The sequence below is a fragment of the Podarcis pityusensis genome (assembly GCF_964106645.2).
Source record: "Podarcis pityusensis genome assembly, chromosome: 10".
Taxonomy (NCBI): domain Eukaryota; kingdom Metazoa; phylum Chordata; class Lepidosauria; order Squamata; family Lacertidae; genus Podarcis; species Podarcis pityusensis.
In genome coordinates, this window is record NC_138035.1 from 304,912 (window position 1) to 332,668 (window position 27,757).

Consider the following 27,757-nt stretch of genomic DNA (forward strand, 5'->3'; position numbering starts at 1 on the left):
GACATAGAAAGGGCTCCCTTACCTTCAGGAGCTGAGGGCCACATCCAAGCTCAATCCGGCCCTGCTCGACCGAGAGGGCGCAAGCTCCGGGAGGGAAGCGGGCGGGCAGAGAGACCCCGCGGACCCTCCGCCGCCTCCGCCGGAGGCCTAGTCTCCAAGAGAGCCGGCGGCGGAGGGACCCGGGGGCGGGCGGAGGAAGGAAGGGGCGGGCTCTGCCCCGCGGAGGGCCAATGGGCAGCCTCCCCGGCCGCCGGGCCCCGCGCATTGGCTGGCGGCGCCGGCGCCTGCTGGGGCGGCCGGGCTGGGTCGCATCCCGCCGCCCAGGCAAGATGGCGGCGGCGGCGGCGGCGGCGTCTGAGGAGGCGGCGGCGGCGGGAGGCGGCGCGGCCGGGCGGGGATGAGCCCCGGCGCCCTCGCGCCCCACGCCGCCCTCGCGCGCCTCGCCATGGCCCGCCTGGCCGACTACTTCGTGGTGGTGGCCTTCGCGCACGGGAAGCGCGGTGAGTCGGGGGGGGGAGCCGAGGCCCCGCGCGGGCAGACCGGGCCCGGCCCGCCAGGCTCCCGGGGCCCACAAGACCGGCGGGGAGGCCCGCTCGGAGCCCCCGGCCGGGACGGGAGCTGGGGAGGCTGGGGAGGGTGCCCCGGGGCCGCCGGGCGGGGCGGAAGGGCCTGCGCAGCGCCGCGCACCCGAGGGACGGAAGCGGCAGGCTCGGCCCCTCCTGGCCGCCTTCTCCTCGTGCCAATGAAGGCAAGCCAGCTGCCCGTCTCCTGGGAGCCGCCGCCTCGGGCCGGGAGGTTGGTTTGCTCGGCCCGCCGGACGGGGCCCCCCCCCGGGGCGGCAGCTGCACGCAGGTGCACGTGAGAACGCGAGGTTGGCAGGTGCACCGCCCACGTGGGAGCCTGCGCCGGATGCAGGTCACGGGAGAAGTCCCCCCAGCAGCTCCCGGTGCGCTGCGCGGATGTCTGGCGGGTTTGCATGGGAAGGGGCTGGGCGCCGAGGGGGAGATGCTCGGGGCAGGGATGGTGGAGCCCTTCTGGCAGAGGCGCTGCATCTCTACTTCTGCTTCCTGGTACCTGAGTCATCAGGTAGATCCTGGCCCGAGGAAGGCAGGTCTCTGCATGTCGAGCAGGTGAACCTGCTGCTTCTGGGTCTTGGGCTCCCTCCTCTGGGTGGCCCCGGGCCTCTCGCTGGGTCTTTCAGGGTCTCTTGCCTGCTTCCGCCTCTAGAATGCATTGCGTGGCAGCTGCAGAGGAGGGCTTTTCGCATTTAGGGTTCTGTTGCTGAAATTGCCTTGAGAGTTAGACGGAGGGGGTTTTTGTTGGGTTATTTTGGGCAACAGTCTCCTCCCACACGCCTGTTTCATACCGAAGGAAACGGGTTTCTGTGCTCTTCGGTCTTTCTGTGGCACAGTGATGTTTGACAGAGCTCCTTTTTGGAGGTATTCAAGGAAAGACTGAATCAACATCTTCCAGGGATGCTTCAGGTAAAGAGTCTGGAATTTCAGAGAGAAGGGCCTTGGAGGACCATTCATTGCAGCACATTTCCTTAGCAGGCAATCTTCTAGCTAAAACTTGATGTTTCAGTCTTCTCCCAGCTTCCTCTGGAAGCTTCCAAGGAAATATTTAAGTCAGTCTTTTACATTGCAATTCATACGTTTCTTAAACAGTTGCTATGACAATTAAATAGTAGTTACTAAGTACATTATTCAGCTGTGATTCCTGCTTTGGAGGGGATTGTAGATGATCCTTGGGGGTCCCTTCCAAGTCTATAATTCTGTGGAGCCTTTATAACATCTAGGAGTTTTATCCAGAGTCACTTGTATGAAGTTGGCTGTTTATTTTGAAATCAGTATTACAAAAAAACCCAAGTAAATAAAACCCATTCAAATTCTCCATAACATAAGCCACTCCAGCCTCAATCCAGCAGATGGGACAAAAATTACTCATGCAGCCCACGTGTGTTTTGCTCTATAGATATGTGTTAAGAAAGGGGAGCAATTGTGAAATCAAGGATTTCTGTTTGTCTCTTGGTACCCACGCAAGGACTTACTGCAAGATCGCTCACTGGAAGGCTGTCCAGAAATAAGAGCTGGTACTCACTGGCAGGAAAGAGAGAGGTGCGGTAGATGTGTGTGCTATTTGGCTGCCAGTGTCTAAATAGTCACAGTTTGCACATGGCATGGCATGTTTGTGATGCTTGACTTCAAAAGGTTTCCTCTTTTTGCCTCCATTTTTTTTTTAAGATAAGCAGATTCCATGGAAATGGATTCATTTGTAAGAGACGGACAGTGCAAGGGTTCGCTGATCTGCTTTTAGTCACAATTCAACACATTGGCCGTTACTTTTAAAGAATTGTGCGGCTGAGGTTTGTGAACAATTGGGGGTCTGCCTTCTCTGTGAGATCAGGAGGAAGCCCATCTCTGGTCCCGCCTGGGAGGGGGCCTGCTGCTCAGTGGCTGCACCTTGATGATGGGGCTCCTTGACCCTGGCAGTACGCCTGATCCCCTCCCTTATGAGGAACGGTTGAGGGAGCTGGGTATGTTTACTCTGGAAAAGAGACTGAGAGGAGATAGGGTAGCCACCTTCCAGTATCTGATGGGGCGTCACATGGAAGATGGAGGCAGCATATTTTCTCCTGCTCTGGAGGCGGCAGGATCCAAGTGAATGGCTTCAAGTGACAAAAAAGGAGACAAACAGCAGGAAGAACTTTCTGACAGTAAGAGCTATTCGACAGTGGAAAGGATTCCCTTGGTAGATGGTGCACTCTCCTTCCTTGGAGGTTTTTAAGAAGAGGTTGGATGGCCACCAGTAATCCAGTTTTCAGGCGCCATGTGGCACCTAAATTGTCTACCTGGCTTTCTAACACTGATCTACACCAGTTCCCAATTTGTTACGGGGCCAAGTTCAAGGTGTTACTATGGGTATATAAAGCCCTTAACAGAACAGCAATATATTCTCCAGAAAACTTTAATGGTTAGTTAAGCATGCTATCACTGAGTAAATTTTCATTTAATTATACACATCAAATTTAGATTCCCCCCAATATTTTCCCAGATTATTATAAGCTCTAGCCTTATTTCAGATGTCATGATATATCAAGATATCACAATGTTTAGCCGGCAATATATCATGATATTGAAAACCAGATATCGCCCAGCCCTAGAGTAGATGTGATCTTGTGGATGTAATCTTAGAGCCTCTGTCTATAACAGGGGTAGGCAACCTAAGGCCCGTGGGCCGGATGTGGCCCAATCGCCTTTTCAATCTGGTCCATGGACGGTCCAGGAATCAGCATGTTTTTACATGAGTAGAATGTGCCCTTTTATTTAAAATGCATCTCTGGGTTATTTGTGGGGCCTGCCTGGTGTTTTTACATGAGTAGAATGTGTGCTTTTATTTAAAATGCAACTCTGGGTTATTTGTGGGGCATAGGATTTCATCGTCGTCGTCCCCCCCCAGTATAGTCCAGCCATCACATGGTCTGAGGGACAGTGGACTGGCCCCCGGCTGAAAAAGGTTGCTGACCCCTGGTCTATAATCTTTGAGAATTCTTGGAAAACAGGTGAGGTCCTGTAGACTGGAGGCAGGCAAATGTTGTCCTCATCTTCAAAAAGGGGGAAATAGAAGATCCAGGTAACTACTGACTGGTGAGCTTGACAATGATATTGGGAAAGTTTCTGGAACAGATTATTAAAAAGATGGTCTGTGAGCACCTAGAAAAGGATGCTGTGATTACTCAGCATGGGGTTCCAAAAAACCAGTTATGCCAAACCAGTCTCATTATTTTTTGATGGAGTTGCAAGCTTGGTGGATCAGGGAAATGCGGTGGGTGTAGTGTGTCTCGATTTCAGTAAGGCTTTTGACAAAGTCCCCCATGATATTCTTGTGGCAAAGCTGGTAAAATCTGGGCTGGACGAAGTAACTGTTTGTAGCTGGTTGCCTGCCCAAAGCCAAAGAGTGGTCACTAATGATTCCTCATCATCCTGGAAAAAGTTGGGTGCCAAAGGTTTCTTTCCTGGGCCTGTTGTTGTAAGCAGGGTTCGAAATTATCAGGGTGCCAGGTGCATTTTGCATCTAAAGGTTCTCCATTTGCGAGCACCTCCAAAAGTCCGGGCGCCATTTTTTGCACCTGGTTGACACTCAAAGATTAGTGAAATGTATGTGCTTTGAAGGCTCGAAGTATATGTTAAGGATAGACTATATGTTACGGAGTTTTTAAATAAAGAGTAGAGTGCTTAGAAAACAGGAAGTATGGTATCAATATTTTTCAACACCGTTAAGCGTTCTGCTATAAATGTGATATTAACAATGTGTCACTTATGTGAATGCATATTAATTCATGCTTATCAAAATAATAAATAAAAAGTGTGACTAGACATTCTGTCCCAGAAGCCATTTGCCTCCTAACTTTTCTATCCCAGTGATTGTAAAGGATTTGGATGAAGGAATTGAGGTGATGCTCATATTTGCAGATGACACCAAACTGGGAGGGGCAGAAGACAGAATCAGGATTCACGATGACCGTAACGGATTGGAAAACTTGAATTTCAGTAGGCTGCTGTACTTGGACAGGAAGAACCAACTGCACAAATATAACATGGGGGACACGTGGCTTGCCAGTAGTACTTGTGAAAAGGACCTAGGGATCTAAGTGGACCACCAGCTTAACATGAGTCAACAGTGTGATGCAGCAGCGAAAAAAAGCTAAAACAATTCTAGGCTACATCAACAGAAGTCTAGTGTCCAGATCAAGGGAAATAATAGTACCACTCTGTTCTGCCTTAGTCACACCACACCTGGAGTACTACTGTGTCCAGTTCTGGGCACCACAATTTAAGAAGCATATTGACAATCTGGAATGTGTGCAGTGGAAGCTAAGCCTTAGGAGGAACAGTTGATGGAGTTGGGTATGTTTAGCCTGGAAAAAGGGAGACATGGGAGGAGATACGATAGCCATTTTCAAATATCTAAATATGGAAGGTGGAACAAGCTTGTTTTCTAATGCCCTGGAGGGGAGGACCCAAACCAATGGATTCAAGTTACAAGAAAGGTGATTCCAAGTGAACACCAGAAAGCACTGGGACAGTAGGAGCTGTTTGGCTGTGGAATGGTCTCCCTTAGGAGGTGGGGGTCTCCTCTTCCTTGGAGGTTTTTAAGCAGAAGTTGGGTGGCCATCTGTCATGGGTGCTTTAGCTGAGATTCCTGCATTGCAAGGGGTTGGACTAGATGACCCTTGGGATCCCATCCAACTCTACGGTTCTGTGATTGTAGACATTTACCGTACATGCTCATGTTCAGAGTTAATTTCAAAACTAGTTATTTTTAGAGACGCTTAATAACATTGGAAGTAAAAGGTAAAGGGGCCCCTGACCAATAGGTCCAGTCGTGACCGACTCTGGGGTTGCGGTGCTCATCTCGCTTTATTGGCTGAGGGAGCCGGCGTACAGTTTCCGGGTCATGTGGCCAGCATGACTAAGCTGCTTCTGGCGAACCAGAGCAGCACACGGAAACGCCGTTTACCTTCCCGCCGGAGTGGTACCTGTTTATCTACTTGCACTTTTGATGTGCTTTTGAACTGCTAGGTTGGCAGGAGCAGGGACCGAACAATGGGATCTCACCCCGTTGCGGGGATTTGAACCGCTGACCTTCTGATCGGCAAGTCCTAGGCTCTGTGGTTTAACCCACAGCGCCACCCACGTCCCTATTATTGGAAGTATACAATTTAAATAAAATTATTAGGGCTTTTTTTTCTTTTTACAAAACTGTACTTGTTTATTCATAACTGCCCGGATGCCACCCTTTTTAAATATGTAAATGACTCTTGTAGTTGGCATTTTATGAAGGTCTGACATCAGTGAGCCTTTTGCTGTGGAGGGCTCATGCCCTCTGCCTGTGTTTGGTGGTGTGAGCCTTAAGGAATTAGCAGCCCTTTGGCTCCTCACCTGTGGAGTAATTCAGGAAAGGCTGCCTTAGCCAGAGGCTTTGGTGAAACCAGCCTATGGAGGGCCAGGCCAATACTTCCGGCCAGGCTGTCTCCCTCGTGGGGTGGTGGGCTTGCTGGCATTATTCCTGCCCATAGCCACCCCTTCATTCCTGCCTTCTCATCCCCTCTTCCACCACATTGCTTTCTGCAGCATGTTCTGTTCTCTGCCCATAATGTTCCCGCGGCATTTATCCAAACTCCCCCACTTTCCTGGTCTGAGGGAAAATAACAGAGTAGCTCCTGGAAGCCACCTGCCTCCTGTCCCTTTGGTTCTTCCTCCTTGGCCACCCTGCCCTTTACTGGAGCATCCCTGAGCTTGCCAGCTCTGGCAATTTCGACTCCTGCAGCTTTCCCCAAGGCTTTTGTCGGTGCTTTTTCCAAATACGCTTCACATCACATCACATTATGCTTGTAATCCACAGTCTGGTACGTAGGAGGGCTTTATTTCATGTGGCAGGGCAGCCTTTGAGGTGGCAACTGTTCTATGGTATGTGTTTCTGATAGTAACTAGATCAGGGGTCAGCAACCTAAGGCCCATGGGCTGGAAGCGGCCTGCAGAGGTCGTTTGACCGGCCCACGAGCTGCCCCCGAACCGAGCTGCCTGCTCGTGCGCTGCGCTAAACTGGCACAGCATGGCGCGGGGCCTCGCTTCTGCAGTGCTGGAAATCACAGGTCCGCACACTCACAATCTGGCCCACGGAGGGATCGCTGTGGGACTGATCCGGCCCAGGCAAGATAAACCTTGCTAACCCCTGAACTAGATCGAGGCTGAAGGTGTTGATAGGGGATGCACACTTCCTGTTTTTTCCTCCTTGTTGGCTGATCAATCAACTTCTTGATGGGGCCCTGGCAGACAGAGCTTGCTCCCCGCCCCAATGAACTGGCAGCCCCCCACTTGTCCCAGGGGCCAGAGCATTGGGCATCAGGCCACCTCTTGTGCAGATGCCTGGATGTGTGGCTGTTCTGCACCAGGCAAAGGGGCACAGGGAAGCTTCCCCTGGGGGCATCCGGGCAGTAGACTTCCAAGGGGTGGGGTGGGGGGAGGCCTCAGTGTTGCTCTGACTCAGAGCGGGCTTTTGTACATTGAATGGAGCTGTGCCAAAGCAGCCACGTCTCTCTTTGGAAGAGCTGCCTTGTGGTTGAGGTTTGGCCTGCACTGTGTGGGAGTTTCTCAGTCAAATGTGTTCAATATGAGCATTTGGAGAAAAATGTCCTGCCAGTGTGTTCCTTACAGGGCTAGAGACCACGGTAGCCTGACTGCCTGGGAGCCTCAGCTCTCTGGAACCCCCTTGGTGGCCAGTTGCCCATTCCGCAGCAAGAGCTTGTTGGCCATTCAGAGTGGAGGGACTGGCCATGGCTCATAAGCCCAGGGTGTGTCCACGGGGAAGGGCAGGGGAGGGGTCGTCTGGCCAGGTGCCTGGCCTGAGTGTTCTGGAAAAGCGGAGCAGAAGGATCGGCTTGCAGCAGGCAGAGTCTGGAGGGCTCCACAGAGAGTTAGTCTGAGATCTGGTGCTGATCAGTGGTTCCCATGAAGTGCGACATTTCCCAAGTTCTGGGATGATGTGGATCCAGTGTGGGGTTGCCAGCAGACCCTTGGGGGAAGCACTTAAACATTCCAAAATGGCTTTCATAAGCCGGTGGTCCACAGGCCAGTGAAGTACGATGGGCTGAGGCTGGTGCTCTCTGCTTGCCTGCCTGCTTCCTCGGCGCTTGCAGCTGCAGCCTCCACGGCCTGAATCACAAGCAGCCTTTATGGGCAATTCTTCCTGTGCCACACAGTCAGGAGATGGCCTGGGCTTCCCTCCTCCTAGTGTCCTGATTTCTGCCAATTCTTGTGTGCCCTGCTGACTCTACGATACTATGGATGGCCTTCTGTCATGGATGCTTTAGCTGAGATTCCTGCCTTCCAGGGGTTGGACTAGATGACCCTCAGAGTCCATTCCAACTCTACTATTCTATGATAATACACAAGTCCAGTGTCATTTTGGGTTGTATTAGCAGGAATACTTTCCCAGTGGACAGTGCTGCTCTGCTCAGCACTGGTGCAGTTGGCCCTTTGGTAAACAGAGGCCAGGTTAGCCTCCCTGACCCAGGACCTCTATGTGCCCTTTCCCTGGGCATCAAGAGTCCTCTGACTCCATCTCGCCGGAGGTGCAGGTCAGCTCCTCTGATGCTCCTGCTAGTCTGGCTTGTGTATGGCCTTGCTGGGTGTCCTGGCGCTCACCATAGATGCCTTGCAAGGATGGGTCCAGGAGGCGCTGTGTTGAGGAGGCTCCAGCTGTTCTCGGAGGGCAGGTCCCAGAAGGTGGGGATGGTCATTTGCTTATGGGGTGCTGCACATTTCCACCTTGTTCTGCACTTGCTGATTGGTGTCAGGTGCCATAAGAAAGCTGCAGAGATAGCGCAGGATAGTACGCACCCCGGAAGTGATCTCTTTCAGCTTCTGCCTTCGGGAAGAAGGTATAAGGTTATAAAGACCAGGACTAGCTGCCTGAGAAACAGTTTCTACCCAAATGCAATTCTGGTTCTAAACGCAGTATAAGGAGTCTTTATAGTTTATTGTATTTTAAAATGGGGTTTCAGAGTTTTTAGGGGTTTTTGAATGTCTTATGTAGATTTTTCAATTTCATTGTTCAGTATGGGACAATGACAATAAAGATATTGTATCGTATTGTATTGTATCTTCCTGAGGAGCATGGGTGAGAAACAGGAATCCAATCCAGATTAGGGGGGAATGCTGTTAGCTGGGGATGGGGGGCAGGTGATCTTGGATTGGGAAAGTGGCCTGTCTCTCTCCGAGTCCTGAGGCTTACAGCTGGCAGAGCCTCTTCTTTGGGATGCTCTTGTCTGGGTTAAGGTTGCTTGTCTTTTTTTCTTTTTAAATTTATTTTTTATTGATTTTTCATTAATAACACTCAAATATGGCCCACATTATTACAATAGCAAATCATGCCAAATCATAATACAATTTATAAAGCCAATTATACATTCCAAATGAAACAAATTGGGGGACTTCCCGTGTTCTGATCATTTGGAGATAATTATTCCTAAATCCTGCACATAATCTCATATATAATCCAAATACAGCAATTCTGATCTTGATCCTTCTATTTTTGCAGCCACTGATGTAATGGTTGCTTTTCATGCTAGGCCCTCTGCTAGTGCGGAAAGAAGCAGCCGCTCACATTGCAGGCGGCCACTATGTGCAATGTTATTATGTGATAGTTGTACTCTAGCTCTGATGGTTGGTTTGCCATCTGAGTAACACACACACACAAAAGTGTAGACAGAACAGGATTGGGTCATGAAGTAGATGACAACTCAGAAGTCCTGGCTGCCTCTGGCCCTGATGCTGGCTCATCTGCATCAGCAACCTGGTTGCTCCTTGTGGTCTGGGTCACAACACAATTTCACAATTTTCTAGGAGCAGCCCCCACCCTAAGGGAGGTGTGGTGCTTCCAGCTGGATGGAGGCTTGGCTTCCTTATACCCTGTGTTAGGGGCTCAGATGTATAAGCTAGTTGCCAAATGGCACCTTCAATCTAGATAGAATTGCACCCTAAATCACAATAGAAATTCTAGGCGCCATTCTCTCCCTGTCCCCCTCAGTGGGATTTAGTAGTAGTATTTTTCTTTTCATTTCTATGAAAAAATCTCAAAGCAGTTAACAACACATTAAAACCCCAAACAAAACATTCCAGAATTAAACAAATTCAAGCTTCAAGGAAAATATTTCAGATCCTTCTCTGACTTTTGCTTGTATTTATCTACTTAATTTATATACAGTAGCTGCCCCATAACAGAAGCAGCGTTTGAAATTAGCCAGGCTTCAGGCACATTTTGCACCTGGCTTTCAACCCCTTGTGGTGCCTGACATCTCCACCATCTAGAGGTGCATGCCTGGGGATCCTTGGATTCTGGACTGTTTTCACACGCTAATACCCTATCCTGTAGAATTCTATCAGTTATATTTTATCTGCACAACCTGAATGAATTTCTGGAACCCACATGCTTTTCTGTGCAGCCTGAGCAGGAGCAGTCACCATTAAGAAAAAGAAGTCAGAGTAGGCCAATATATGTGCAGATTGTCCCTGGATTGTGTGACTTCTCTTCTTTCAGTTCTCAAAGCTCTTAACCTAGCTCAAGGTTGTCCTCTGAAGTAGCTAGATCTTTAACTGATAACCAACCACAGCCAGTCCATCATTTGAAAAATTAGAGCCATCTTGCCAAAAAATGGCAACTAGGCACCTCATTTTGGTGACTGAAACCTTGGCATAAGGAGTCATTTGGCATCTAGCTTATGTATCTGAGTTTCTGACACTGAACAGAAGTACTCCAGGAAGCCAGTGTGGTGGTGTGGTTAAAAGTGTTTGATTAGGACCTGGGAGATCAGAGTTCAAATCCACATCCAGTCATGAAGATGACTGAGTGACTCTGGGCCACTCACAGCCTCTTAATCCTTGCAATGACCCTGTGAGGTAGCTTCACCGCGGAGCTAGTGAACCATGTCTTCCTTGGAGAAAAAGGCGGGATATAAATGCTTCCCTGCTTAAGAAATCCGGAGGGGCCAACCAGATGGAGATGCCCGTTGCCAGCCTGGCACCCAGAGATCTCCCTGTGGTCACAGTTGGGGAATTTTGAACGCTGCATCACCACCACCATCTCCTCCTCAGTGATTTGCTGCAGAAAGCCAGCAATGAGCAGTGGGCAGCTCCTTCCTCCTGGAGGCCTCTGTCTGGGGCTGAGCTTAGAAGGCAGCCTTATACGAAACCACTGGTCCATCCAGCTCAGCATTTGCTACACTGACTGGCAGCAGTGGCTCTCCAGGGTTCCAGGCTCATGGTTTTCTTTCTTTCCCAGCCTGCCTGGAGCTGCTGTCAGGGGTTGAACCCGGGACCTTCTGCTCTGCCACGGGGCTTAGGTTACTTATGGAGTCTCTCTGCTGCACCCCCCCCCCCCGCCAAGCTGCTTTCAATCTCTGGAGCCTAAACTTGTCAGGACCTTGTTTTCTCTTGTGCTTCCTGGGGCCACGTCGACCTGCAGCCCCAGGAGTGGTGCTGCTCTGGGGGCCCCTCATTCCTTTGCTGGAGGCGGCAGACCTGCCTCAAGAGCAGCTGGGGGCTGAGCTGGTGTCAGTCTTGCCGTGCTGCTTGCCTGGCGCTGCCTTGCTGTCTTGCGGGGAGCAGGACGATCAGGAAGCTGAAGGGTTTTTGAGGCAGGCTTGGCGCATCAGTTTCTTCCTTATATAGAAGCAACATTTCGTACCTCCCTGGGCTGCGGTAATTGTGACTCACTTGGGATCTCAATGCTGCATTTTGGAAGGTCTGGATGCAAAAAGGGGTTTGGTTGCAGGTTCAGGAATTAGTTGTCAACTTTTTCAGACTTGGCGCCCGCCTTTAACCTCAACCGGCAACGCAGGACCCCCTCTTGACCTCAGGTGCCTGTTTTTATTCTTTCTCCCTCTGCCTGTGCATCTGCTCTTGGAAAAAATACTAGAAAATATCTGCACTACCCCAGTGAAGGGAAGGATCTTAGTGGAGAGCACTTGCATTGCATGCAAAAGGCCCCGGGTGCAATCTCAGTCAACTCAGGCTGGGAAAGGCTTCCTTCCTGCCAGTCAGTCTCATTGGACCAGTAGCCTCACTTGGTATAAGGGAGGTTCCCATATCACAGTAAGGGGGATCCATGAGGTGAAGGCCAGCGCTTTAGGAGGGTGTTGTGGTGAGCTTCCTGTCAAACCTGTGTGTCAACAGACTACCCCTTCCCCATGTCTGCATTCAGAGAAGTTTGAAGAAGTGAAACTGGCCCACTTCTTCACTTGCACAGTGATTCTGACAAGGGTCTTCAGAGTAATGTGCACATGAGAGAAAGGGACTTGCCCATACTGGGACGGGGAGCCCTTTTTAGGTTCACAAAGTCCGCATGCCATTATGGGCCATCTTCTGAGTGCTGCCGTGGGTGGGGCCAGAAGGGAGCAGAGCAGTGGGTGTGTGACCCTGGCCTTGGAACAGGAGGTTGCATTCTGGCCATGCAAAAGGTGGAGGTTTCCACACAGGCGAACACACCATCTATATCTCCGATCTCTTTCCAGGCAATGAGAGTTAGACCTTTTCCCGCCAGGCAAAAATCACTGCAGGTGGGAAGGAGTATGACTTGTGGACAGCCCTGAGGGCCAGATGGAGAGGCCTGGAGGGCCATATATACAGGGCCCTGCTCTATACTCTGCTTAGAAAACTGATCCTGCAGGCTCTGTGAGACCTGAATGGATGCTGTGGGGGTGGAAGGAAAGCAGTTCATGGTCCCCAGCTGCAGGGTTGTTCCATGTTTCTATTGTGTTACGTGAGCTTCGGAGAGCCTGGAAGGCTGAGTCTCCAGCGCTTTCTCTGGCAAGGGGCCCCCCTCTGATCTGTTTAGCATCTTGGAGAGTTGCAGCACGTTCAGCCCAGCTGCATCACTTGGGGGCCCTGAGATCACAGCTGGGGAGGGCGGGTGCTGCTGGGGTGGGAGGGCTCCAGGGTCAGTTGCATATTGAGCTGGCAGAAGGACCAGTGGCAAAGTTTGTGTTTCTTTAAAAATTATTTTTATTAAAGATTTTCTTGGTTTACAAAAGTATATGCCTTGTCTCTTTTTTTCAGGTTGCACAGTCTGTCTTACAAATTGGTTTCATTTGTTGTAAGACTTTATTGTTGGGTACATATAAGGTTGGGGAAGAAGTGGGGGAGAGGAGGAGGTGGGGAGGCTTATATTCCTTTGCATAGTGTCCTTGTGGGGTTTTGTGTCAGCATCAACTGGGTAGGTTCTCTTTTTGCTTATTACATTTCCTTGGTAGTGAGTGGTATGGTGGGGGCAGGTTGTCTGTGGTTGTCTGCAATGGGGTTTGTTGCATTTGTGAGGGGGTGGGAGTGCCTGTTGGGTCAGGTAAGCCAGATTGATTCATATGCTGCCAGTGGATTCTTCTTGTTGTCTTGTTGGGCTGGGCCAGTGGGAAAGTTGACTGCTAGCCCACGTCATGGGTGTCTGCTATGTTGCCTGGTCCTTAAGTCACTTATTTAAAGATTGTGTGTGTGCTGTGTCTTACAAGAGAATAAATAAGAGAAGAGTAACTCAAAGGAGGGAGGTAACCGGGTTGTGTAGTATATAGCAGGCACGTCCAACAGGTAGATCACCAGTGGATCACTGGCTGCCCCCGAAGAAGCACAACAACTTTGGCTCCCCTAAAACAAAAGCTCAACATTTTAGTCCTGCACCCCCCCCCCCCAAATAGGGCTTTCCTTCTCCCTAAAACTTTGACCTGAACCTCCAAAAAGGGGGTAGATCACTGCCAGTTTTTAACTCTGAGTAGATCACAGTCTCTTGGGAGTTGGCCACCCCTGGTATATAGATTAGTAACCAAATTCCTAGACTTACCATAGACTTATTTTAGGCTACGAGCTCCTGTCTCCAGGCAAGGATGCCTCAAGGGGAACTGCAGAACCATTGTTTCAGTTCACATGGTCAGACAATCCGGGGGTCAAGAATGCCGAGATCCGAGGTCCCATCATCCCTAGCTAACAGGACCAGTGGTCAGGGATGATGGGAACTGTAGTCCCAAAACAGCTGGAGGGCCAAGTTTGGCCATGCCTGGTTAAACTAACCATAGTTAATGTTAGCCACAGTTTATCAGGCTGGATGATACAACAGACCATGGTTAGCAAGACGCAGGAGTAGAGGCACATGAGGGAAGGAGGGGGCCTGACACTCGGTGTGGCTCATTCACATAATGCTATGCTAGGTGTGTTGCTTAAATGTGGCCTTGGTGTCAGTCAGCCTATGAACTGTGAAATCAGGGCCACTCCTTGTTGCTACACAGCGAAGGCCCTCCTTGTGTGTTTTGTGTTGGTCCTGCACCAAGAGGAAGGGGCAGAGCCTCTGCTTTGCTTGCAGAACATCCCAGGTTCAATCTCCAGCATCTCACAGCAGGACTGGAAGCTAATGCCTGTCTGAAATCCCAAAGAGCTGCTGCCAGTCAGTGTAGACACTACTGAGCTAGATGGACCAGTGGTCTGACTTGGCATAAGGCAGCTGCTTGTGTTGCCTTTCACCTCTCCTGCGCTGTTGAGCTGGTGGTAGGAGGCTGTCAGGATGGTGGGAGCTGCGTGAGCCACATTTCCTCTCTCAAAGCTGTCCTCGGTTGGGCAGATGGAGGGAAATGGACTCCTTGCCTACACTGGATTGGCAGAGCCTGTGGCTTGCTCTGCATCATCTGGCCTCCTTGGTAGCTGTGAGTGGAGGCGGTTGGTGTCATTTCAGCCTCTGTTTGTGTCAGGGCCTGTTTAGATTTCCAGCACCCAGAGAGACTGAAGCAGGCCGTGTGCTTCAGAGCATTTTGCGACCAGCTCTCTCGTCATGGTGGCTTATGAGTACTACTGGGTTCCCTCTTGAGACTCCCTCTTCCTGGGCTGAGAGCTCTGCTCAGCCTTCGCTTGAACTGTGCAGGCTGAAGCTGTTTGGCTGGTGGGATTTCTCCATGGACGTTGCAGCCTTTTGCATGTGTGTCTTCGGGGAGGAAGCTGAGTTGCACCAGTGCCCAGGGCCTGCAAGAAGTTCTGACCCTTTGTGGCAAACCACACCCACCTGTCAATCAATCATCTGCCACCATAAAACATCTGGCACCAAGATCTGCTGTCTTCATTTTAGAAAATGTTTTGCATTCAGAAAATACACTAGCAGAGTACAGAAACTGAACATATAAATAACACAGAACAGGATATTAAAGCAAAAACCCACAAGAATAAGACTGTAGAAATAAAATGGGCTCATTTTCAAAATGGCTGGGGAGAAACATTTGAACCTAGCACTTTTGGGGCATGCTTCACTCCTGTGGGAAGAGTGTGCCAGAGAGGGGAGGCTTGTGATCAGATCACAGCATGCTTTCCTGCAGGGGCACGTGGCACCGAGCCCTTATCAGCCTTTGGCAGTGACATGGACAATATGGGGGGGGCGCTGTTTGTGGCAGCTGCTTTGGCAGTAGACCCAGCCAATGATGTGAGCTTTATTCAGCTGAGAATTCCCACCTACCCTCCTCCTGGCCCTGGCAGCCAGCCTGATCTAGTATGAGGAACATACCCAGTGGTGGAAAGAACAGGAAATCTGTGTCACTTCTGTACAACCTCCCAGACACAATTCTCGAAAAATGCCAAATCATAGAATCGTGGAATATGATATTCAAATATCTAAAGGGCTGTCACGTGGAAAATGAAGCAAGCTTGTTTTCTCCTGCTCTGATGGATTCATCAAGTTACAAGAAAGGAGATTCCAGCTAAACACCAGGAAGAACTTTCTGACCATCAGAGCTGTTGGACAGTGGAATGGTCTCCCTTGGGAGGGGGTGGACTCCTCTTCCTGGGAGGTTTTTAAGCAGGCTTGGATGGCCATCTGCATGGATGCTTTAGCTGAGATTCCTGCACTGCTGGGGGTTGGATGACCCTTGGGGTTCCTTGCATCTCTATGATTCTCTTCAGAAGGTCCCAAGTTCAATCTGGAACGGCATCTCCAGGTAGATCTAGGGATGTTCCCTGCCTGAAACCCTGAAGAGGCTACCAGTCATTGGGCCAGGGGTAGTGAACTGGATCTGGCTGGTGGGCTGGATCTTTGTCTCCCCCATCCACTACCTGTCAATCGCTGTCTTTTGCTATGTGGATGGTCAGATGTTTTCCTCCATGAACTTCCCTTTGTCCCAGGGCTTGCAAAACATTGTGCCTGGGGCTTTTCAGGCGCTGCCCATCAGCTGATCAGGAGTGACAGTTGTAGGGCAGGGGTGTGTGGCTTAGTAAGGGCAAACTGGGGAGGCCTGGGAACCCTTAGTAGGGTCCCACTTCTGGGGCAGGCAGTGCTGGGCTAAGTGGAGAAGCTGGTTGAGTTGTTTTTAATTTAGTGATAGTATCCCTGTAATATTGGGTTGGGGCTGGGGTTGTTCTTTTTCTTTTGGTTATATATCTTGTGTTTTTATATTTTGATTTTGTTCTGTGAACCACCCTGAGACCTCTGGGTTTAGGGTGATATATAAATGGTGAGGATGAAGATAAATACAGTAAACCTCGGTTTTTGGACATCTTGGCTGTCGAATGTTTTGGAAGCCGAATGCTGAAAACCCCGGAGTGAATGCTTCCGTTTTCGAACATGCTTCGGAAGTTGAATGGCTTCCAAGGCGCACTTCTCTCTCTCTCTCTTTTTTTTTTTTAAATGATATTTATTGAGAATTTTTTAGAATTACAAAAAAGAAGAAAGCAAAAAAAGAAAGAGAAGAAAAAAGAAAAAAACAAAGAAAAAACAAACCACATCAAACAATACATATTCAAAAAACAAAAATACACAGCAAACACACAAAAACAAATCCATCATTCTCGAGTCCTCAACTTTCATTACCTTCTTTCTTTGACCTCCTCCTCCTCCCTTTTTTTGTATCCTAGTTGTGAATTGTCGCAGCAAATCCTTTCCATCTTTCATAATATTCTGTCATTACATTACCTTAATCTGTTTTCATCTTATCTTATAAAGAACCTTAAAGCTTAAAACTTAAATCTTATTTTTACCAACTTCTCATAACCATAATATTCTTACCTAATTCTTTAAACATTTTTGCTAAAGCCAAGTAATTTCGTTCCAACATTTTTCTAACATTCATCAATTTTATAAAAGAATCCCAGTAATAAAAAAAAGCAATAAAAACAATCCAATCTTCATCCAGCGTCCCTTCCTCCTGGTCACGGGTTTTGTCAATTCTTTTTATCCCATTAATCTAGCGCATTAACCTGGTAACCTTATATCCGAGGCCCTTAAGTCCCTTCCATGTCCCTTTCGCGGCTCTTCTTCATATTCTCCTTTCACTCGTGGCAACTCCAGCTTGGCAATGTTTTTGACCCTTTTCAACCAATCAGCCCCTTTTCCATAGTCCAGACTAAACTCCATGTGGTATTTAAAAACATGTTTCAGAATCCCTCCAAAATTAAGAGCCCCCACAGCCCCAAACACCTCACGGCCGATTGCCAGACTTGAAAGGTCCAAACATCCCTGCATAGGGGGGTCTATCCAACCCCCCATTTCCACACCAAACCAAACTTTGTCTTTCCAAATCTGGCTTTTTCCAAGTTCATTTGTCAAATCCAAAAGCTCATGTTCCTGCAGGGCCACAGCTCCCTCCATCTCTGGCGCCCAAGATTCAGCAACATCCTCTTCTCTCATCTGTTCTGTCAGGGCACACACTCCTGGTTTAATTCCTGGGTGGGCTCCATATAGTTTCCCACTGCCTGTTCAAAAATTCTGATCGCATCAGTCATCAAATCCGTCTTCTCATTTAATTGTTCCAGTAGGGCATTTGTTTTACAGAGAGCACACAACAGAGCTTCTGAATACATTGTCCTTCAAGGTCAAAAGTCTATTCCCACGATTGTAATCTGTAACAGCTGCAAGCTCCCTGGAATTGGTTACAGTTTCACAGTCTCCCTCTAGGGGGAAAACTTCTCTTAGTTCTTTCTTTTAAAAACAAATCTAGCAACAAAGTTTCCTTTTTAAGATATCTTGTCAATATTTGTTCCTTTAAAGTGCGAAAGTGAACAGTGGAATCACTATGTTTCTCTTCTTTTAGCTAACTGTCAAAAACGTTTGTCTCTGGTCAATGAGCTTCAAAAAGACGTCAGTCCTGACACCCCGCTCCAGGATCAAGACGGTGGAAAGTTACTTTACTTTAAACTCACTTCTGCAGGTTTAAACAGTCCAAAAAAAAGATCCCCCTTCTTCTCCTGCTTCCGAAGGGGGTTCAACAATTTTAAATGATGAAAGTTAATCTTTTAGAAGCGATTTTCTGAGCTCTAGTTTACCTTGTCTTTGCTTTAATCTGTCTACAAAGAAACGGAAGGCTGACTTCCTGTTTAGACCTTCCCGTTTCAGTGCCAAATTGAAGTAAGTTTTTAAGTCCAATTCCTTTCTGCTCGCAAGTCCTTATTTAAAGTCCAATTGTCCGAAATTTAAGTACTCACGGGTGATTATTTTAGAAGCCAAATTGTCCCAGGAAAAAGGCAGCGCTCTCCGACAACGGCTATGCGGCTTCGCTCCACGGAAGGAGCAGTTGACTCTCAGCACCGCGCCACTTTCCCCTCTTCGCTTCGGAGCCCGTTAGTGGGTTCCTTTGCGGGTTGGGGGGGTGCTAAGGGTGCCCGCCGAGTCCCATGGTCACAGGCTTCATCCGCCTGTGATTTTTGAAGGGGTCCCCGCTTCGCTGTAGCGGAAAAGACCCGTTTCGCATGGAGCTAGTCCCTCCAGATCAGAGGGAGTCCGCCATTGCCGATGGCGCCACCCCGGAAGTCCCCAAGGCGCACTTCTCAATTTCCCCCATTGAACTTGCTGACAGCCCTTTGATCCTCGGTTTTCGAACGTTTGAGGTTCCACTGTAATAATACAGTGGTACCTCGCAAGACGAATGCCTTGCAAGACAAAAAACTCGCTAGACGAAAGGTTTTTTTGTTTTTTGAGCTGCTTCGCAAGACGATTTTCCCTATGGGCTTGCTTCGCAAGATGGAAACGTCTTGCAAGTTTGTTTCCTTTTTCTTAGCACCGTTAATACAGTTGTGACTTGACTTTGAGAAGCAACTCATAGAACACGGTGTGGTAGCCTTTTTTGAGGTTTTTAAAGACTTTGGTGATTTTTGAAGCTTTCCAAAACTTTCCCGACACCGTGCTTCGCAAGACGAAAAAAATCGCAAGACGAAAAAACTCGCGGAACGAATTAATTTAGTCTTGCTAGGCACCACTGTAAATGAAGGATGGGTAGGAAATCAAATGAACAATAAATAACCCAACAAGTGTCATACTTTGTGTAAGACAGTTTCCTGTGTGCGCAAAGTGATCTGTTTGAAGTGATTGGCATATGTATGTAGAATCACAGAATCGTAGAGATGGAAGGGACCCTGAGGGTCATCTAGTCCAGCCACCTGCAATGCAGGAATCTCAACTCAAGCATTCATATGTATATGTATATTAAGCTTATAATGTGCTTGTAGTTTCATATGTTTTGTGTTTGTGTGTGAAAATGTTTATGGAAAAGATTCGTTGTTGAGTTTTGCAGTATTACCTTATTTTTATAAGTAAGTAAATACAAATTAATGCTTTAACATCAAATAATAGAAAGGTAGAATCCTTTGAAGGTGACTTGGTAACTGCCATTAATCCAGAATGCAGCTGCCAGGCTAGTGACTGGGAGTGGCCGCCTGGACCATAATACCACTGGCCCTAAAAGACCTACATTGGCTCCCAGGACGTTTCTGAGCACAATTCAAAGTGTTGCTGCTGACCTTTAACTCTCTAAATGGCTTTGGCCCTGTATGTTTGAAGGAGCATCTCCACCCCCATCGTTCAGCCTGGATACTGAGGTCCAGCTCCGAGGGTCTTCTGGCAGTTCCCTCATTGTGAGAAGTGAGGTTACAGGGAACCAGGCAAAGGGCCTTCTCGGTGGTGGCACCCGCCCTGTGGAACGCCCTCCCACCAGATACCACGTTCTGTAGACATCTGTATTGGGACTCTTAATGTCTGATGTATCGTGTTTTATATTCTGTTGGAAGTCACCCAGCATGGCAGGGGCAACCCAGTCAGATGGGCAGCGTACAAGTACAGTGGAATCTCTACTCACAACCACAATCCGTTCTGGAGGCCCATCCTTATGGCGAAACGGGTTGCTGGGAGAGGCGCCCTTGTGCACAGGCGCGGGTGGTGATTGCCCGCTTCTGAGCATTCGTGAACGGCGGCAAACCTGTCAGTTACTTCTGGGTTTGCCACGGTCACAACTTGGAATATCCGTGAGTGGAGGCGGTTGTAAGTAGAGGTTCTACTGTAATTAATAATAGTCATAGTGATAGTAATATTTATTGTTATTATCCTTCCCAATAAATTTCCTTTAAGCACAACAGACAGCTATGCAGGACAGTCCACATCCTGGCCCTGCGGAGGGAGGGCTTCCCCGAAGAGGCTGGCAGGCGCGAGTGTGTTGTTTCCTCTCCGCTTCTGGAGGAGGTGCCTCCAGTGAAACCTCAGGCACAATTCCTCTCTTTCCCTGCCCAGCCCAACATCCCAGTATGCAAATGCACATCTGAGGCCTAATGGGCTGGCATTAAGAGCATTTCAGTGCCCCTCCTAACCAGCGCAACCAGTGTCAGCAGCGGAGACAATGCGCACCCTGTTCCCTCCCTGCTGAGCGATGGAACGGACCTTCAAAATAATAGCCTGCCTATGGGAGAAGAAGAACAACAACAACTGTGCTGTGTGCCAAGCGGCTGAGAACTGGATCTGGCCCACTCCTCCATGGGCCAGCTTGGGGTCGGCCAGGCCAGTTGCTCCTGGCAACACATCCATTGAGCCCCCCAAGGCCCCCTTGGTGCCTCGGCCTTTCTGCTGCATGGGCAAAGCCTGGCTGCTGGCTCAAACCAAAGGCCCACCCAGCCCAACCTCCAGTTCTCACAGTGGCCAAGACCCTGGAAGCCCCAAGCCGGACCTGAGTGCAAACAGCGCACTTTTCTGCTCACAGCCCCCAGTGACTGTGTTCAGAGGCCCCCCTCCTGCCTCTGGTGCTGGAAGAAATGCAGAGCCATCACGATTGGAAGCCTTTGGTGGCCTGATCCAGACACATGAATTGGTTCACCCCTTGGAAAGCCATCCAAGCTGGTGGTCATTGCTACATCTTGTGGTAAGATGTGGTAAAAGAAATCCTTCCTTTTTCCTTGCCCTGCATCTCGCCACGTTCAGCTTCATTGGGTGGCCCCGCTGGGTTTTCATATGATGAGAGCTAGAAAAACACCTTCCTATCCAGTTTCTCCACACAGTACCTCTGTCATCCCCACCTTTACTCATTGAGTTATCCACCAAAACCCCCACGTTTTATTTTGTCAGCTCAGCCTCCACCAGAATATGTGAGGCTGGCATTATTTTGCTCCAATGTACCGTATTTTTCGCTCTATAAGACGCACCAGACCGCAAGACGCACCTAGTTTTTGGAGGAGGAAAACAAGAGGAAAAAAAATTCTGAATCCCAGAAGCCAGAACAGCAAGAGGGGTCGCTGCGCAGCGAAAGCAGCAATCCCTCTTACTGTTCTGGCTTCTGGGATAGCTGCGCAGCCTGCATTCGCTCTATAAGACGCACACACATTTCCCCTTACTTTTTAGGAGGGAAAAAGTGAGTCTTATAGAGCAAAAAATACGGTACATCACTTTACACTTGCCTTAGCTGAGCCACATTTGACATTTTACTCCCTTTTCAGTCAGCTTGTTGTGACATCATTGTTCATGAAGAATGCCAGCTGCCTAATGAAAGTCGGCTCTTTCCACACTAGGCTGGTCTTTAAGGCACTGTAGGATGTATTGCGTGCTAGTTCTTTTTATAGTAAACCTTTTTTTTTTTATTTCCTTTTTTTAAAAAATAATTTTTTATTAAGGTTTTAAACAAAGAAAAAAGAAAAGCAACACACACACACACACAAAAACAATACAAGATTTAACAGTAAAAACACAAAACATAACAATTAAAAACAAACTCTTTTCCATTCCCAATTTTAAATTACTTATTTTCTGGACTTCCCCATACCTCCCTCTTTTGTATTCCAATCTGCATTATTTGTCCAGCAGTTTCTTTTCCACTTTTTTAAACCCAATCTTTAATTTAATAAAATATTAATATATATAACTTCAACTTTTTTAAACATAATCCTTGTTCTTAATGTCATATACCTTTAAATTTTTCCCTTTTGTTATCAAATTTCCATTTCTTTAAACATCTTTAATCTTGATCTTTAATCATAATCTATCCTTAACTTTAACCTGTACAGCTGGAAACCGCTTATTTTCAATCCAACATCACTCTAACATTCCTTAATTTTGCAGTGTTTCTGAAGATAGTCTTTGAATTTCTTCCAGTCTTCCTCCATCGACTCTTCTCCCTGGTCACGGATTCTCTTTTTATAGTAAACCTATTGAAATTAGGTTTCTGTTACTAGCATCAATTCCCGTGGGTCTCCTTAGCTGCTTGGATCAGTCAGGGTGACCCCTTGCCCCTCTTGACCAATAAAAACTAGCAGGGAGGGGGCAGCTGGTTGGGCTGGGGAGGTCATTGATGCCTCCTTGTGACAGGGGGTGGTCTCTGCTTGCTTGAAGAAGGCAGTGGTGAAACCACTCCTCCCTGGATTTGGAAAATCAAAGTATTTACCTGCCAGTTGCTAATCTCCCCTTCTTGGGCAAGTTATTGAGCAGGTGGTTGCAGATCCTTTTCCGTTGGGGTTTTGGCACAGAAACTGCTTTGCTGACCCTGAGTGATGAGCTCTGTTGGGAGAGAGACGGGGGGAATGTGTTGATTCTTCTCAGTCTCTTGGTGGCTTTTGAATCCATTGATCATGATATCCTTCTGGAGCAGTTTTCCGAGTTAGGGGTGGGTGGCACTGCTTTATGGTGGTTCCAGTCCTACTTGAAGGTGTTGCTTGGGGAATGTTCTTTAGCCCCATGGAGCCTTCAATGTGGGGTTCCCCATGATTCGATTTTATCTCCTGTGCTGCTTAACATCTACATGAAACGGCTGAGTGGGGTCATCTGGAGTTTTAGAGTATGTTGTCAGCAATAAACATAGCTTGGCTTCTCCTTTACAACCGCAGACGTGGCAGTGGAAATGCTGGACCATTATCTTGCCTTGGGAACGGACTGGATGAGAGCCACCAAATGGAAGCTCAGTCCACATCCGATGGAGGCACTGCTAGTAGAAGGTTCCCTGGACCATTTGGATGGGAGGTTGCCTGCTCTTGATGGGGTTACGCTCCCTCCGAAGGAGCGGCTATGTTGCTTGGGGATCCTTCTGTTCCCTTTGGCTGGTGAACCAGCTGCACCCCTATCTGGACAGGGTTAGCTGAACTTTTGTCTACACTCTGGTAACCTTTAAGCCAGATTAATGCAACATGTTATACATGCTGCTGTGTCTGAATACAGTTTGGAAACTTCAGCTGGTGCAGAATTTGGTGACCAGGTTGCTCACTGGACAAGATGGTTTGAGCCTATGACATGGATCCTGGCCTGGCTGCACTGGCTGCCAATTAGTGCTGTGTTTGACCTATAAAGCCTTAGACGGCTCAGGTCCCTAATACCTCAAACTGGGGGGGGGGGGGGGAGGCATTGTTTTTGTTGGTTGCTAGGGCATGTATTTTTGTGTCACTGCCCTGTAATGAAGGGTGGTATAGAAATTTAATAAAGCAAAGCAAAGCAGAACAAACAACCTGGTGTGTTTGCTGCCACAGAACTGGGCTGCCTCTTCTGGAATTTGAGCACAATGCAGGTATCTGAAGAAAGTGTGTGAAGTATGTGCTCTGAGCACTGTTTAATGCAGCCTTTTCTATAAGTAGGCATTGCTGGCCATTGTTGCCAGGCCTGACTCTGCCCAGCAGGAACACAGGACCACACTGGGGACCAGAAGCCTCCAGGCTGAGAGTCCTCGCCAGCCAGTGGTGGCAGAGGTCTCTGTTTATTCCTGCTTGCGGTGTCTTTCCCCTTTGGACCAGGAGAGCCTATAAGTAGCATCTCTTGGCTTGCTTAGTCCTTGAAATAGAGCTGTGGGCGGCTGGTGGGAAGAGCAGGGCCCAAAATAGTCCTGCAGAGGGAGACACCCTGCAGGTCCCAAGCCCAGCTGCCCATCTATTGCTGGCCTTGACATCAGGCAGCCCAAACCCAAGCAACAACTTAAGTTCTCTTCAGTGGATATTTGAGAACGCAGCTGGATTTGCTGTTGTGCAGGTTCCTGTCCCTGAGTCTGGTGGGTAATTAGAGGGGACAAGTTTCCCTGACAAAATCTGGGCCTTGAGTGCCTCAGCTGGTGGGATGGCCGGCTCATCCTGGGATGTGCCGCATCACAACTGCTTCCTCTGAGTTGTGACTTGTGCAAGACCCTCCAGCCGTGCCCCTCCCCCTGCACTGCCTTCTGCCAGAGATGTCCCAGTTGGTGCTGGTTAGTGATGAGCTGTTAGGAGGGCTGAAGCATGGAAAGCAAGGCCAGCATTTGAATTTCAAAGGGCTGGTTTGAGAGCTAAAGCAGCTAATTAAAGAGGGATCATATTCCAAGGAACTGGCACTGTTGAGCATGAAGACAACTGTTTCTTTAAAGTTGCCTGGGTGGCAACAGCCTGAGAACCGAGAAAGGCAGGATCCGAAAGGGGACAGAAATGGGAAATAGGTTTGGGTATCCAGGAGGCTGGTGTAGTTTTTACAACACATGTCTGTAGTGTTCTCAAGTCATTATAGTATAACATAATGAAGAAGCTGGCGTTTCTAAATTATGGAAATCTAGAGAGCGGAGTGAGCAGTAGAAGGATGTTTGAGGGTGACAGAGGTGGAATGTACACACATATAAAAAACTGTGAAAATGCTTGTTTAAATAATGTTTTGAAAAATATATTGAATTTGCCATAGCTCACCGTCACTATCTAGTGTCACATTTGTTTATTGCACTTTACAACACACTTAAACCGTTTTATTTGCAGCTGTAAAGCTGATCCCGGAGAGACAAACGCAGTATTCACGGTGATTTTCCTGTGTTTTTTGAACTTTACCCAGGTGTGTCTTTTTCCACCTGTGGAGGAAGTGTGTGTGGCAAGCAATTGAACCCGTCTTTGGGGGTGGCAATGTTTTCCCTAGGCCAGAGCTTTACAAGCTGTGTGTCATGTGACACGTTAGTGTGTTGGCTGCAGTGTGTAGGTGTGTTGTGCGAACACTCCTGGCGCTCCTCCTGGGGCTGAGAAAGGGTTAGTTTAACCTCTGGTTTGATAGTAAAACTGAATTGCTGTGTCATGAAATGATGCATGTCTAAAAAGTGTGTCACCCACATGAAAAGTTTGGGACGCTCTGCCCTAGGTCTTGTCTCACCAGCCTTGCCGTGCTCAAGGGAGCCAGGTGAGGTCAGGGCCCGGCTCCCAGCCAGGCAGAGGGGGCTCCTGAGCTGCCCTCTGCTGATCCAGACTCCTGACTGCGTTTACAGGCTTTTTATGGTCTGCCTACTTAAGAGTAAGGGGGAGGCAGCATCAGTGGGGGAATTTGGGGTTCTTGCCCACCATTTCCACTGCAGGAGTGTGGGCCTTGTCTTCTGCAGACTCCCTCCTTCCTTGTCTACTTTCATGTTGAGGGTGGTTGCACCAGCAGGGACAACCTTTTGGTCAGAGCCGTGTCTGCTGTGCTCTCTGGCTCTCGGACTCAACAGCTTCTTGCGTGCTCTGGTCCTGCTCATGTCTGAAGCTTCTTGTTTGCCTCCTCTTTTGCAGGGAGTGGAGATGGCCAGGGGCAGATCCTGCAGCGCTTTCCAGAGAAGGACTGGGAGGACAACCCTTTCCCCCAAGGCATTGAACTGGTGAGTAGGGGGGCTGAGGGCGGCTGCAGATCCCAGAGTCTGGCATTCCCAGATCTCAGCTCTGTCCTCCCCATCTCACGGCATACAGGGGGTTAAAGGGAAACAGGAGAAGTGCTTGCACCGGGGTTGGGGGGCTGCAGCTTCCTTGTTATTGTTATTGTTATTGTTATTATTTGTGCATTTTCCAGAATTTGATATATACGGCTTACAGATATTCTACCATACTTTGCTGTGTATAGCATGACCCCATGTATAAGACACCCTCTATTTTGGGGGATTAAAAATTAAGAAAATGGGGGGAGATTGCCCAGAGTTGTGGAGCTTTTTTTAAGGGGGGAATGCCAATAATCACTCAACCGCCTGCCCGACGCTGGCACTCGCACGTGTCACAACAGCCTCCTGACGTCTGTCCCCTCGCCAGCAGAAGCAGCCTATTGCCCGCCCAATTGCTGCAGCAACATCCAGTCAACACCAACCCTTGCGTCAGACACCAATAAGACGCTCCAGACCATCTCCGGCTTGCGTAATCAAACAATCACATGTCCCCCATAGGCACGACCCATGTATAAGACGACCCCCAAATTTAAACATAATATTTCAATAAAAAACCTAGTCTTATACACGGAAAAGTACGGTATCTCTTATCTCAAAACTTCCCATCCCATCCCTCTGTGGTTTCCTAGTTGTTCCTAGTTATGTTGCATATCTTCTTACATCAACCATTTTCAGTTTAGAACCTAGTTGTTGTTTCTGCTTCTCACATATCTAGTCCTACCTGAAGGTTTAATTGACCATTGTACCTCTTTAAATGTTCTCCAAAGAGATCAAGATTAGAAATGGATAAGGGAGGAGTGGAAATACCTTAGGCTGCATGCAGCTTCCTTTGTGCCTGCCCACTGGCCAGGCTGGCTGGAGATGAGGAGAGGTGAAGCCCACCAGTGTCTGTCCTTGGAGCTGTACAGATAAAGCCTGTCGCTAGGCCAGGCTCTTGAAAGCCCCGCTCCTCCTCCTCTTCCTCCTCCTCCTCCTGCCTAATACCAGCCCTGAGCCCCCACTGAGCCTCTTTTTTGGTCCAGAGATGCCTCTCCAGCTTTGCGAATGTTCTTCTCATCATCGTGTCACAAAACCAAAGAGTGGCAGGCCCAAGTCTTATCTGTCCTCACCCCCATGGGCTAGCCCACCTGCTTGTCAATCATTGTCATGTGGTTTGTTCCACCCACCTGCCAAAGGTTGCCCTGAAACCACCTTGGAAGACAGCTTCCCCCTGTTTTTAATGCAAACAGCTTGGTGCTCCTGGAGGAAGGGGGCTGGGGCTGGGGCAGGGGGCTTGCTTTGCTTCTGGAGCAGAAAGTGTTCTGTCTTGAACTGGAAGGGCAAAGCTCTGTTTTAACAGCAGTTCCAATGCAAATCACTTCATACTGCAGTTCCCTCTGCCCATTGGGTGACTGGCAGCGGGAGCGCACTGGGCTCTGGCATACCTTAAGCCTTTGTAGCTACATCAGTTCCTGACCCACACCTGGTGTCACCTGTGACGGCAGGTAGGCCTGGACCTGAGCCCAAGAGCATTGTCCTCCCCTGCAGTTTCTAGCAACTGGTGTTCAGAAGCATTTCTTCCTCTGACTGGAGGGCACAGCATAGCCATTGAGGCGAGTAGCCATTGGTAGCCCTCTCTTCTTCAATGAATTTGCCTAATCCTTCTTTAAAGCTGTCCAAGCTGGTGGCCATCCCTGCCTGGGGACGCCAGTTTTGCTGGCAGATTTCAAGCCACCTCCTTCAGGGTGCAGAAAACGGAGTGACATTTCATAAATGGTTGACGTTAGCCCATTACTTCATCTTTATATTTGGTCTCTTGCAGTTCAAGCTAATAGTTTGAAATGTTACAACTGAGTTTTGAAATAAAGTTTTGAAAATTAAGGAGATGGGAAGCAATGTTAGGTCTGAGTGGTTGCAGAAAGGTTACAGATCAGAAGGAGATTAAGCTCCCCTCTTCCTTTAAGCTGAAATCTTTGCTTGCTCCAGTTGATTCACATATATGAGGGAACGGAAGCGGAGTTCTCCCTCAGAGAGACAGGCAGGCTTTCTCCACACCTTTTGGCTTTGTGCTAACCATAACAAACCAGAAAGCCCCAGTATCACTCCATTCACTTTCAGAGCAGGGAGCTCTTTGTCACCACCATTGTCTTGCCAGCTGGATTTCGTTAGGCCTCTTTGTAGATTATTCCTTCTCTTCCTTACCACCAACATTTTCTGTACTTTAAACACAAACAGAAGGCTTTCACATTTTTCTCCATCACCCGCGACGTGTAGCAGCTCTCTGTACAGTGGTACCTTGGGTTACAAATGCTTTGGGTCACAAACACTTCGGGTTACAAACTCCGCTAACCC

The 27,757-nt window shown here is 48.7% G+C and overlaps 1 protein-coding gene across 9 annotated transcripts in view; it reads left to right on the plus strand.

Annotated features, from left to right (window-relative positions):
* The first annotated feature begins 348 nt into the window (after window positions 1-348).
* The window catches only part of SBF1 (SET binding factor 1), a 49,188-nt gene continuing 21,779 nt past the window's right edge, over window positions 349-27,757 (plus strand). For all 9 annotated transcript variants that reach the window (XM_081022597.1, XM_081022602.1, XM_081022599.1 and 6 more), the window contains exons 1-2: window positions 349-500; window positions 25,287-25,372. In XM_081022597.1, the coding sequence (XP_080878723.1) occupies window positions 398-500; window positions 25,287-25,372 (189 nt within the window). In that variant the 5' untranslated portion in view covers window positions 349-397. The remainder of the gene's footprint in view (window positions 501-25,286; window positions 25,373-27,757) is intronic.